Source organism: Pseudonaja textilis, chromosome Z (assembly GCF_049901715.1).
Source record: "Pseudonaja textilis isolate UNSWEBS1 chromosome Z, rPseTex1.2, whole genome shotgun sequence".
NCBI classification, from domain to species: Eukaryota; Metazoa; Chordata; class Lepidosauria; order Squamata; family Elapidae; genus Pseudonaja; species Pseudonaja textilis.
This window is the reverse complement of record NC_142008.1, coordinates 62,760,622-62,774,554: the sequence shown is the minus strand read 5'-3', so window position 1 is coordinate 62,774,554 and position 13,933 is coordinate 62,760,622. Positions and strand designations below refer to the sequence as shown.

At 39.5% G+C, this 13,933-nt stretch overlaps 1 protein-coding gene across 2 annotated transcripts in view; it reads left to right on the top strand.

Moving 5' to 3' along the window:
• PDE1C (phosphodiesterase 1C) overlaps positions 1 to 6,606 on the top strand; it is a 335,246-nt gene extending 328,640 nt beyond the window's left edge. For both annotated transcript variants that reach the window (XM_087917919.1, XM_087917920.1), the window contains 2 exons: positions 1,790 to 1,852; positions 4,354 to 6,606. In XM_087917919.1, the coding sequence (XP_087774045.1) occupies positions 1,790 to 1,852; positions 4,354 to 4,526 (236 nt within the window). In that variant the 3' untranslated portion in view covers positions 4,527 to 6,606. The remainder of the gene's footprint in view (positions 1 to 1,789; positions 1,853 to 4,353) is intronic.
• Positions 6,607 to 13,933: the final 7,327 nt, after the last annotated feature.

The following is a 13,933-nucleotide window of genomic DNA, read 5'->3' as shown; positions in this document are numbered from 1 at the left end:
TCTAAACCCACACTGTAAGGCGGCTGTCCTCAGAGCTGCCATATACTCATTAATTGACTCCCCCTCAGCCTGCCTTCTAGTTCTGAAGGCATATCTCCTGGCTATCTGGGATGGTTTAGGTGAGTAGTGGTTGGAGAGGATCTCTTGGAGTTCATCCCAAGATGCGCTCCTGATAGAGCAAGGGCAACTAGTGCTGTAGCGGTGTCAAAAACCACAGCCCCACAGTAGCTGAGGAAGAAAGATTTTTTTTGTGTTCAGCAGCATCAGTTAGACCAATAGCGTCGAGGAAGTAGCTGAAACGGTTTTTATATGAATCCCACGTTTCCTCGGTAGGCTTGAAGGGTGGAAATGTCAGATTGGCATTCATTATTTTTTTTTTTGAGGCGGCGGTGCCTGTCACCTTAGTCGTTGTGATTCAAAATTCGCGCTCTTAGAAGAGCGTTTGCGGCTGCGCCTATCAGGCGGTGTCTGTCTCCCCGGCTGAGGGGCTTTTTTTGAGTTTCGCGCTCTTTGTGAGCGCCGGTGGCTGCGGCTTCAGCGCCCGTGGCTTCGCTCTTAGTGGCTACAGCCCTTCTGAATCGCACGTCTGGCAGCCTCCGATCGCATCCCGCCCTCGTCGCCAGTGTTGTAGAGCGGCAGAGGAACGAGGCTGAACCAGAGTGAACGTCAAAGGCTTTATTGCAAGACTGCCTTCTAACTTGGCAGGTTAGCTGGCGGCAATAGGGCTGACACTGCTCGACAGCCGCCTTTTATGGCCGGCTGTCAAACGGTGTCAGCCAATGGGAGCGGCTGGTGCTCCCGCTCAAACAGCGGACCTGGTTGGGGACTCCAACCGGTCCCAAAGACATAACAATAACAACCTGGAATTGAACAGAAACTTCAATTCAACTTTAATTGTCCTCACTGTTAAGTGAGGAAAATTAAACAGTGAAAAAAACTTGTCTTTAAGAGTTGTGGCTGCCTCATCACGGGAGGTTTTTAAGAAGAGACTGGACAGTCACTTTTCAGAAATGGTATAGGATCTTCTGCTTGAGCCAGGAGACTGGGTCCCTTCCAGCTCTATTCTGATTGTGATTCTGAAAATACAATGCAAAGTATAATGGGATATCTTGATTTCATTGTTCAACTATATTCATTAAGATAGAAGTGAACAACAGTTTTTCTAACATTTCTCACCATTGGCTATACTTGCTCAAAATGCTTCTATTATCTAGTCCCTATTTATCATGGCTTCTTAAAGTACTGAGTGTTCTGTGGTTGTACAATAATCTGACCATGCTGAGTTTGCTGTCTTTTGTCATATTTGGGGTTTCAATCATCTTAGTGGGGAAAAAAGTGAGCAGGTCTAGTGCAATCCCAAATCACTACATTAGATGGAGCCTAGTTTCCATGGAATTCTTCTGCAACCAGTAAAAGTTAGTCTGGGTCTCATGCTCCCTTTTCCCTTCTCCACCATCTGGAAAGAAAAGTGATTAACGCTTGCACATTTTAGATTTCTGAGACAGATATGAAAGCATAGTGCTTTCCATACTATGGTATGGTATTATCTGAAATCATCTGAAAGTTGAAATAGAACTAGTAAAAAAAACTAGATAATAGGAATCTAGTAGTCATCCAGTATTTTGCAACCCGGATCATGGCACCTTAATCATGTTAACTATTGTGATGTCAGCAATTTGGCTTTTAAATCTGTTATTGTAGCAATGGAGAGGAAATATAAATATACTGACATATAATAAAATGATTTGTAGAAGGCATAGCAATAACTCATCTGTTTTTATTCTTACAGGTTCAAAACAATTTATGAAACTGCCATCTGTTCCTAATTGCACAGATCAGCTAACTTTGCCAGGTTAGTGGTTCCAACTGTATTTGAATGCCTATCCAGTTAAACAAATATATGTCTTAGCTGTGGTTCTCTGAATCCTAGGTAAGAAATTGCAAACAGATAGGTTTGTATTCTTTTTTATTGTTCCTAGTACAGTAACCAGCAAGCACAGTTAAACTGAACAAGGTTAGCACTGAAATCAATCATCTTTCAGTGTAATTTATCCCTTCACCCCACCCACCTAATCTCTGCCCTGCACTGGTGTCCCAATTACCCAATTAACACTATAATTCTATGGTCTACATTGCATACTAACTAAGCCATGATTCCCAACTATCCCTTACTCCTCCCGTTCCTGCAGTTGCTCTCTCTTGATCTATTTACCCACCCGGCCAAAAGCTGTCTTTATGAATTCATTAGTATGATGTTCCTTGTCGTTAATGCTGCATTGCCGATTGTGGGTATGTAATTAAGTGTTTGTATTCCCCCCCCATCAATCTAAACTAGTCAGCATGAAGTCATCTGGTAGCAATGTTTGTTTTTGTTTCATCTCCCTCAAGCCCTTAATCTTCCAATGCTGTCAAGTGAGTCGTTTCACGAAACTCGACAATATGACTTCTTTAATTCAGATCACATGACCAACCCCTTAAATAAATATTTCCCATTTCATGACTGGATTTCATCTCCTACACTTCCCAATAGACATGATATCAGTTTGAGAAAATGCCATAAATAATGCTTAGCAATGTATTTCCTGTGGATTAGTACAGAAGTCAATATAATGTATTAATTATATAAATATAATAACAATAACACTGGCTCCAAAATAGAACATAGAATTTCATGACCTACATAATTTTTCTTTCTTGCCATTATTTATTCGATACATAATTTTTAGTTCTAAGTGGCTGTTGTTGGGCAGGGGAGGAGGATTTAAGTCAGTTCCTGGTGACTGTCTGAACAAGTCTCTGCACTTTTTGTGACAATGTTTGCCATTGCCTGCTTTCCAAGTCTGAGGGAATAAGACTGGAACAATGTGCGTTTTCCTTTTTTGGTGTCCTGGCTTGTATTTTGGTGACTGTACTTCTTTTGGCCAGTGGATATATGTGTGATCTTTTAGAAGAAAAGCATTCTAAATCAATTCACCTTCTTTCTTGGCAAGAATGTTTCTACAGAGCAAGAAAAAGTAAAATTATGGCCATCTGTCCATGCACTGCACTTTCTTTTGTCAGTGCATGGATGGATGGTATTCTTTAATGTTATTTTTGAGGTGCAAGTAAGGCATTTCTCCAATGGCTTTTGGTTCTACTATTTGGCAGAAAAACCCCAAATGTGTTTCTGTTAGCATCTCTATCCCACAGGACCTCATTGGAAAAGAGAAAATCCAATTGTGGGAATGCACATTCTGCTGAACTATTGGCTGCTGAAGTTTTGAAATTCATTTATTATAATCAGAAATTTTAAGAACAACCTATAGCCTTGTCCCCATTTGAATTAAAAGGAAAGATGGAAAGACAGCAAGGAAGGAAAAATAAGGAGGGGAAGGAAGAAGAAAGGAGAAAGAAGAGAGAAGGAAAAAGAAGGAAGGAAGGAGACTAAAATGAGAGTGAGGGAGGGTCTGAGGGAAGTCTGCCTTAGCACTTGGTCACCACAGGTGCTCCTGAAGCAGACATGATCAGGTCACGTCCACCCCACGTCCACACTAACACCAGTCCTCCAAATTGGGGTCAAATATAACCCTAATGCAGCCCTCTCAATGAAATAGAGTTTGATACCTCTGATCTAACCAGTCCAGGTTGTGATTACAGTTGTATTTCTGTGATGTTGGTAATTGCTAATACACTCCTCTTTAGTTCAGTGCCCAGCCCAAATAGGTTAACTATTTCCTAGGCTTGGTCCTCTTCATTAGCACTTCTTTTCCTAAATTTCAGTTTTTTCTCCTTTCCATTTTTCATAAAAGTTATTTCCTGGCTGCTAAACGGTTGTAGACAGAAGAACACCCTCTACTATTTTATTTAAGAAAGCAGGAAATTTTTTTTGCTTATTTCACCATTTCCTGTTGTTCATTACGCAGATGTGTTAAAGATTTGCAGACAGTTGCTACATTATGCTCAAATCTGCAAGACTGCATAGCATTTCTTCACTATTTTCGTTGTATTGCTCTCATGATAAAGACAATCAAGATTCTTTTACTTTTGTATATCAATACACATATGTGTTTCTCTATCACAGTTTATAGGTTCAGTGCAAATATTAAGAATTATTAAAATAATATGCTCTTTAGTTATGTTAGAATTTTAAATTTAGAAATATTCTAAGTAACTATAAGCCATGCACCTAAGCTTTTCTCTATTTGTATCCTCTTTTGTCCTCATTTTCCTCCTGCTGTTCAATATATGCACACGTCTGGTTCTTACTTTCTCAGGTATAATCTAAAATATTTCTGAAGGGACTGAGGTATAATAGGGGTTAATATGACAGCACCTGATTTATTTTCATTACTTCTGTTTTTATCTTCTGTCTAGTTATCAAACTTTCAATACATCAGTCCAAGAAATCTAATTTTGCCTCTGCAAATACTACCTTCCCACCTTTCCACAAGAAAACTGAGGACTACTTGGTGAAATACAAACTGCTTGACCAGAGGGGCAGAATGAAGAAAATTCAGCATATCTCTGAGCATTGGAATAGGAAGTAGGCCAAGTTTCTACTTATTAATGGACACTTTGAAAGATACAGATTATTCAGACAACAAGCTATTATACAATTAAACAAATATAATGGAAGCATTCTGCTTAAACACATTCTCCCTGATTCATCAAAAATGTCCCAGATGCAGCAGCAGAAAACTTTGTCCTGTGTCTATATAAAAGACTGAAAATTTGCATGTACATTCAGGTTGACTGTTTCTGCTTTCTGTCTCCTAAAAGATGAATGACACAGTCTACTATAGCAATATGTAATGAGTATTTGAATTCAATTCTATGGAAGGTTTTGATATTCAGAGTGAGATTGCAAATTAAACATGAAGCAGTACAGAATGATGATATAACTACCACAGTGGTTCGACATAGATTGGTATAGGTTTTTTTTAACTGCAGTGTGGAGATAAGAAAAAGACTAACTCAAGTTACCCAGTCAACTTTTATCCCTAAGGAGGACTACAACTCAATCTCCATGCTTCTATCTAACACATACCTTCACACTACACCATTACTGGCTTTCATATATCAAGACATCTAGGTTTCTCACAGTCGTGCAAATATTTTTCTTGAAAATAAGGCACTCCTCTTGAATTCCACCCCCATTTCATTACTGTACTTTGTCTTTTTCTGATTTGGGTGTGTGAGTATGCATGGGTTTATTTATTTGATTTATTTCCCATCTTTCCTCTAAGACAAGTGTCAAACTAATGTTGTTATGGTTGTGTCACATGACATATCAGGAGGTTTTTTTTCTCCATCACTAACCAGTTATGGATATGGCCAGTACATGACTCATCTGGCCCATGGGCTGGGAATTTGACAGCCCTGTTCAAGGTGACTTTTATGAGATCTCCATGCATTCTATCCCCATAAGAACAATCCTGTGAAGTATGTTGGTGGGCAGTTATTCAGTGGATTTCCATGGATAAGTGAGGGTTTGAGGATCAGATTCTCTACTCACAGTCTACAATTTTAATTATAATATTGCACTTACCCTATATTACATAGACCTAGAGAATAGAAGAAAACACATGTAGATTAAAATGAACAATCCTTCTCTTTAGTCTTTGTGATATTTTTCTGAATATTATATTTAATCACACTATGCTTTCAACAGAATGGAAAATCATTAATTTGATGACTCTGTAAGTTTATTTGCTCATAAACATTGGTGAATCTCACCTGCTCTCCTTTTCCTGCATGACAATTTTAATTTTGAATTCAGATGGGGAAAAAAGATGAAGAATAAAAAAATCTTTCAAATAGATCAAATAGCAATCCATAAGAATCAAAGTCTTGCAATAATCAGTGTAAAGTGCCTATTGGCTTCCCTTTTGTTCCATTTTAAACCAGCTACAGATAGTCCTCAACTTATGACCATAGCGGAGCTCAAAATTTCTATCGATAAGTGACATATTTGTTAAGTGAGTTTTGCCCCATTTTACAAATTTTTTTTGCCACAGTTGTTAAATAATCACATCAGCTGTTAAGTTAGTAACATGATTGTTAAATGAACCTGTCTTCTTGCTAGTCAAAAGGTTACAAAAGGTTACATGGCTCCTGGGCTGTGGCAAACTATGAGTCAGTTGCAAGCTTTTAATCATGTTGACCATGAGGATGCTGCACTGGTTGTAAGTGTGAAAAATGGTCACGTCACTTTTTTCAGTGCCATTGTAACTTTGAATAGTCATCAAATGAACTGTGGTAATCTGAGGACTATCTGTACCAGAAGTAGCCACTCCACTTTGCTAAATGATAGGACATTTTATTTGTCTAATGATTTACTATGTGTATAATATTTGGGCATTGAAATTCAGTACATGCATAAGCAGTGTACATATATTTGGAGAAATGATTGCATGTTGAAAATATTTTCCTGCTTTATCTGGTTTGGTAGTTTACAGATTGCTTTACCATCATATATCACACAAAGGCTTTTCTTTCTGAGAGTACAATAGGAGGAGGTTTGCTCTAAGAATTTTGCAACAAAGAGAAAATATATTTTGACAATGTATGGCTTGTGTCATGTTATTTGCATAAATGCTTGTATAAAATAAAACATCCTTTCAAATGAATTTAATGTGTAGATATCTTTTTTCTTATCATTATTTTTCATTTATTCATTTATTATTTGTTTGTTTGTTTGCTTGTTTGTTTAATTTCTAGCATCTCAGATAACAGGGTTTTCTAGATTTAGGCTTTGGAAATAAGTCTTTATGTTAGGATATAGCACAACTATTTTTGTTAGGGTATCTGGTAGAACAGTGGCCCCCAACCTTTTTTATACCACGGCCCGGTACCGACATCACAAAATGATCCATGGACCGGTACCGGCATCAGCACGCACGACCAAGGCAAGGTAAGCCGAGCGACCGGCCAGCCAACTGTCTCCTGCTTCTCCCCACCACCTTCAACTCCTCCTTTGTACCTTTTTTGTGCATTTCAGGCTCTTTCTTAATCTCCTCCTGAGTAACACGAGACTCCACCACCATCAGGATGGCTCTTTGTTCAAAGCCGCCCCCCCCTTTCGATGAAACTAAGGTGTGAGGATTTCTTCAGCACCCAAACACCGCTTTCCAACAACCGATGACCGACAAGCTCACCCGGAAGCACTTTCTCAAGCGCCGTCGAAACAAGATGGCAGCGGCCAAGCAAACCAGCAGCCCAGTAGAAAATGATCCATGGACCGGTACCGGTCTAGGGCCTGGTGGTTGGGGACCACTGTGGTAGAATACAGATACCCTATTAATTTACCAACACAACATTACCACCTAGTGCTCATCTAAAATAAACACTGTCATAATTTTTTGTTTTACTGTTTATTTTAGACATTGTAATTAAGAATGAATTTATCAATCACAATATTTGCTATATATTTAGTAATCCCTTAAATTATGAACTTGAACATATGTCTTAAATTTCAGGGAAACTGAAAATGGAGAAACCAAACCTTATTTTTAATATTTTAAACTGGAAAGTATGTAAGATCATGAATTTCTGGGGGAAAAAATTCAAACTTCTTTCAAGCTTTAATTTTGATTTGAAGTCAAAAAGTATTTTTCATTGATTGAATTAAAGATTTATATATCATTGCCTGTGTTCATTCATAATGCTAAAGGTGGTATTATGAAAATGGTTGCAACAATTTTGTGTTTGTATAAGGTTTTAGAGAGTTTGAACCTAGCCAGAGAAAGGATTATTAAAGCAAGTTTATAACTAACACAAAGGTTTATTCATAGAACTACAAGATGGGAGTGGGAAAAACAAAATATGAGCACATCTATCTGGCAGGCAGGCAGGCAATCAGAGTGACCTGCACATTCATGCCTGAGGAACAAAGGCAGAAAAGACAACCTACTTAACACTCTTATACAAAAGCAACAGAATGAAAGACAAAATTGAGTTACAGACCAAATCCCTAATTACCTACATGTTGCCATCACTTTGTCCTCATCCTTCTCCTTTTCCTTCTCCTCCTCCTTGAATAAAGTAATTCCATTTGAAAAATTTCAAACATGATAATACAATAAAAAAGAAAAGAACAATCTGATTAATTAGATTAGTGTTGATTATGTTTTTTCAATATGTACCGTTTGTCCATTTAACTTATGCCCATGAAACAATATCCAAGAAATCTATTAATTCAATACATTCATTAAATTCATTAAATCTATTTTTGTGGAATAGATCCAGCTGTAACAAGATTTTTTCAAGAATAATATAAATACAGTCATTGCATTATTTACAGTATGTTGATTTAGGAGCTATACCTTTCTTTGTCCTTTTTTAAAATAACATCTTGAAGATGATAAACCAAGGAAGGCAGGAAAATAACGAACATTTTGCTAGATTATAACAGAAGAAATAATTTCCAGATTTGCTTCATAAAGAAGAAAGAAGAAACATGAATTAACAGGAATTTAAAGCTCTGTAAGTTACTCCACAAATTATTATAGGAGATTGTCTAAAGTTCAAAGACTAAAATCAGTCAAATTAGGACCTTTTCACACATACTATTTTTTATTATACCTTATAGAGCGTGGTCTCTACTTTCTTGACCCCTTCTCCTCTTTTAAATCAAACATAAGCATGCTTTTTCTGTTTTCATTACAATGCTCTCTATCCAGTTGGTGGGGAATGGAACAACATGCCACAGCCAACTGGTTGCAGCCAACTCACCATGGCCAACTCGTTAGAGTTGGAGGCAGCTGGCAACAGAGAATAATAGATCCAGCTCAAGAGCTCAACTAAGCAGCCCAATGTTAGAATAGAGGCAACTGAGAGCAGCGAACCGGAAGATGAAAAGCAAAGATGCTGTCTGAGGCAGCTAACTGGTGGGTCATAGTATATTTGGTAATTGCCTAGACCCATACTCCAATCTAGGCAGCCCTACTTGAGGGGGTCTCCAGGCATCCCAGGGCCCAGAGCCTAGCAAACTAGAGACAGCCCTCCCCCTGCTTCCTTCAAGCCAGCAGCCCTCCCCAGTGACCTGCCCCAGGTGGAGTTGTGGAAGACTTGATCAACATTTCCTCCCCAGCAAAATCAGCAGCCCCCCACTTTCTGCCAGCCCAGCAGCCCATCTGACAGAGGACAAAGGGCCTGGAGCAACTCATCCAACAAAGGGAAGCAGCGGCTGTGAGAAATTTGGGGTGACATAATCGATGGAGGGGAGAAATGCAGCAGCAGAATTTGAGGAGGGGAGAAACACAGCAGCAGAATCCATGTGTTAGGGTTCTGAGTAAAGCATCCACCAAAAGCAGAACTGAGACAGGTAGATTCCTCAAAGAACATGTTTATTGGATACATCATATCGACACAGCTAATAAAAACCAACTCTAAAGATTCCCACTATCGACACAGCTAGTAAAAACCAACTAAAGATTCCCACTGTTTCCCCCTAACTAAAAGAGCAAATATTCTCTCCCCATGTGTCATTGTCCAATAAAAATATCTGGGATATCTTGGTCAATCCTCTGCCATCTGTTGGGGTGACCTTGGTTCCCCAAAGTTTTTTTTTGGGGGGGGGGCAGCCAATCTATCTGCTCCCCCCCTTCCCCCTTTCAACATTCATGGCAACCCGGAAAAAAATGGCTCTAGCCATTGACACCATGGAGTGGAGAAATGCAACAGCAAAATCCATGGAGGGGAGAAATGGAGCAGCAGAATCAGTGGGAGATTTGCCGCAGCAGGGATTCTCACAGCAGCAGAGGCACATTGAGTTAGAGACCTCTGATCTTTAAACTGAGTGGCAAGGCTGAGTGGAGCAGACAAAAGGCAGACCTGAATGGCAGTTTGAGAGAACTGACCAGGCTGAAAAGAGCTGAGCACCAAACTACATAAAGAAGCTGGCAGAGAAAACAACAAAAGGCAGAAGCAGTGAATGATAGTAGTGAAAGCAACAATTAAGCTTGAGGTCCCAATAGGAAGAGAGGGAAGACTCCAGCAGAAAATAAAAATAAATTTAGGGCAGAAAATAAAAGATAAATAAATAGGCAAATAATAAAGACAAGAATGGAACATTAGAAATCAAGGAAGAATAGAATAAAGATCAATCAAATAAATCTTAAATAATAAGGTAGAGCTGGAGCTCAAAAATTTAAAAAATATAGGGAAAAGGACAAAAAACTAACATAATAGTAAGCAAAAATAAATAAGGTAAAAAATGAGCACATAAAGGCAGAAAAAAGGATAGAAAAAAATTAGCATAATTACCTTTTTAAAAACTAACCAAAAAAGGGATTGTCAAATTTTAGGTTTTTAAACCATAAAAAATTTTAAATTTTGAAAATTTTAAACAAAGAATACATTTTTAAAATATTAACTTAAATTTTTCTTCTGGAAAACTGGCAAAAATTTTCTCATCCTTAAATTAATAACCAAAATAATTTTTTTTATTTTTTATTTCTCTTTCTTCATACATTTAAGTCTCCTAGTTTTACATAATTTTTTATCCTTAAAAGAACCAGCAAAAAGAAACAAACTCTTGGAACAGGTGATTGATACTATTGCAGTATGCAATAAATGTTCCATATATGTGCTTCTGCCCAAAGAACACCTGAATTATATGTATTAAATGTAAACTATGAACTACTAAAGGAAAAAGTAAGGAATCCAGAGGCAACTCCAGCCAAACTCCAACAAGAAAGCTATACTCAAATTGCACCACATAATAAACAACTACAGAGAATTTGACCCTGCTGATAAACCCTTGGAGGAAAACAAATAAAGATATGTCACACATAGAAGGAAACACTATAATCAAAGAAAAAAGCAGCACATATCTAAATAAATCCTTGCTGCCCAATCTTATCTAACCAGAAGCAGCCCCATTAAAACTGAACAATCGGGACTTCTGGTGATGATGTGAGGATGAGCAGAGGTGTAGAAGCCCGTCTTCGGTCCTTCTAAATCCTTTTTGCTATTTGGTGCGACCCTTTGGGGTGCACAGTTCCTGTAGAGAACCATGCCGGTGTCGGGAGACTCAGGCTGCGGTGAGAGGGGAGAGCAACCCCCACACCCCAATCGCAATGAAGAGAAACCCTGCAGAGGCTAACCAGCAAGAGATCGCCAGCTTGTAATGGCAATCCCATAGTCTGAACTGTCATCCGTGAGAGGAAGCGAGTGAGTGACAGCCTGTGGTGGCTAACGAAGAAGTTTGTGTGGAGAATTTGTGAGAGTGTTTGATTGCTGAATGGTGAAGAGATTCATTGAGGAAGCAACAAGCAACAACTGGAGCCCGGAAAGAAGCCGGTGAAGAAGAGAGAACGCAAATGTGTTTGAAAGTTTTCACTCGAGAGGAGGAAGTGAAGATTAACAGTAGCGATTTAGAGGGGAAGGAGGCTTGGATCTGAGAGGTTTGCTATATTGTTGCCAGTTGAGAAAAAAGTTTGTCACATGGAAGTTTGGGGTGTTTTGGGATTATTTTTGCTTGGAAGGTTTGGGCTGGCTACTTTTGAGACCAGGAGAAGACTTGAAGCTCTGAAGTAGATTAAAGACCCGTGGTTACAGACAATATTAATAATTGATTTAAGTCTCTCTGGATGTGGAACGGGGGTTGCTAGCTGGGGGAGCACTTCAGTGGAGAATTCTGGGAAAACTAACTGCTTGAAACCCAAGACAGAAGGAGGAGTGCATACTGCTGAGTGTGTTGAGATATTAGGAAGCCATAGACCAGGGGTGGGCAAACTACGGCCCGTGGGCCACATTCGGCCCGTTGGTCATTTTAATACGGCCCGCCTTTGAAAAAAAAATTCCCCTCTGAAAAAAAAATTGGGGCTGGCCAAAAGAGACCCAGCGCCGTGCGCCATAAAATCGCACACACAACACGGAGCTGGGCAGCCGCTTCCCTGGTGGCGGGGCTGAGGTCGCCGCCCAGGGAACGCCCACTGCTTTCCCTCTGCCCGGGCTCCGCTCAGGTGTCCGGCTGGGGCTGTCAGGAGTTGCTACCGCGAGCACAGCTCCGCGCAGCTCCAGTCCCGCGTTGCCTTGGGAAGGGAAAGGCAAAACCAGGAGCTGCTGAGCCTGAGCCTCCGGTGCCGCTGCTGCCGTTGCAAAGCGCCACCGCGGCTCTTCCTTTTTGCCTTTCCCTTCCCGAGGCAACACGGACTGGAGCAGCGAGCTGCGCCGGCGATAGCAACTCCTGACTCAGGGGGCCTCTGAGGAGAGGGGAAGGAGGAGAAGAAGGGGGAAGGGGGGGAAATTCCCAAAAAATCTTGTGCTGACCTGGCCCGTCTGTCAAATTTTAAAAGTCAATGTGGCCCCGAGCCAAAAAGTTTGCCCACCCCTGCCATAGACATTACTCAGCAATTCTTTTTTGCCCGAATGTGAGGAAGTGAAATCATCTAGCTTCAGAGATGAAGAGCTATACAATTAATTTAAGACTCTCCCCTTTCTTTAACTTTGGATATTTGGATCAACTATTCTACATTTTATTATCTTTTACCTATGTATTGATTGAAGAAGGAAAGACATTTGATGAGTGTAATTGTGAGGTATTTTGCTGGACCTAGCTGATCTATCAGTAACTTGTTAAGTAACATTGATATTGATAACAATAATCATTTAATATTTACAATATTTACTATATTTACAGTTATAATTGATTAACTACATATTAATATTTGATTATATCTTGTTTATTACTTTAAATAATTAATTGACTTTTTCAGGTTAATCTATTTCTATTTACAATTTTTCTATGTGCATTGATGATTTTTTTTATAATACTGTAATATAATATTATCTTATAATATATATAGATATATATCTTTATACATATTTGGAACAGTATAGAATATACAATAGGTAAGATTTGTATCTAAATTAGAGAGATAGGAGAAGGTATCTATTATTACTATCACTTGGATTTTATAATATTGAGAAATAACCGTAGATTTTACATATTCATATATTCAATTTAGAATTTCAATTTGAGATTATATTGGATAGTATTTGCACTTATAAGTTTGTTGAATATATTAAAGAATTTAGGAAATTAAGAGATAGATAGACAGATTAGTTAATTAGTTTATTGGTCAACTTAGTTTATCGGTCACCTTTACGATATGTTACTTAACTGTGAATGCTAATTTGGCACAACGTAATTAATATAACACAAAAACAGAAACAAATCCTAGGAGAAATGACTTCCATAACTACTACAATGTTCAAAGCCAGAAAGAAGACGACATTAACAACTCCAATGGCAATACCCTCACCGACCTCACAGAAGACAATTGAGGAATCAACATCAGAGAAACAACCTTCTATCACAAATGCCAATATCCATTTGACACTGCTTACTCTACAAGATTCTATGTCAAAGCTACAAGAAATAATGCTCAAAAATTATACAGAGACAAGATGGGGAAATTAAAAGCAGAAATGAAAGTAGATATTTCTAAATTAGATGAAAAAATTAGAATATAGCAAGCATTGGAGAAAAATGAACTGACAATAAAAGAAGTAGAGAAAAGGACAGAACAAACTGAAAAGAAACTGGAAAGAGTAGATGAACATTTAAAGCAGGCTTGTCAAACCCATGGACCGTGGGCCGCATGCAGCCCGGGTCACCTTGTAATGCGGCCCAGTGCCCACCCCAACCTTCGTGCCAGAGCCAGCGAGGAGGAGGAGGAGAGGCAGGCGTGAGGCGGGGCGAGGTGAGCGCCACACAGCAACAGAAAAGGCGGATGCTGTCGGAGCGCCACCTCCTGCTGTTGCCGCCGCCGCCGCTGCCACGTCTGCCCCCACCGTCGCTGCCCCTGCTGCTGCCGCCGCTTCTGCCCCTGCCATCACCGCTGCTTCTGTCCCCACCGCTGCTGCCGCTTCTGCCCCCGCCACCGCTGCCGCTTCTGCCCCCACCGCCGCCCGCTTCTGCCCATGCTGCTGCCGCTGCTTCTGT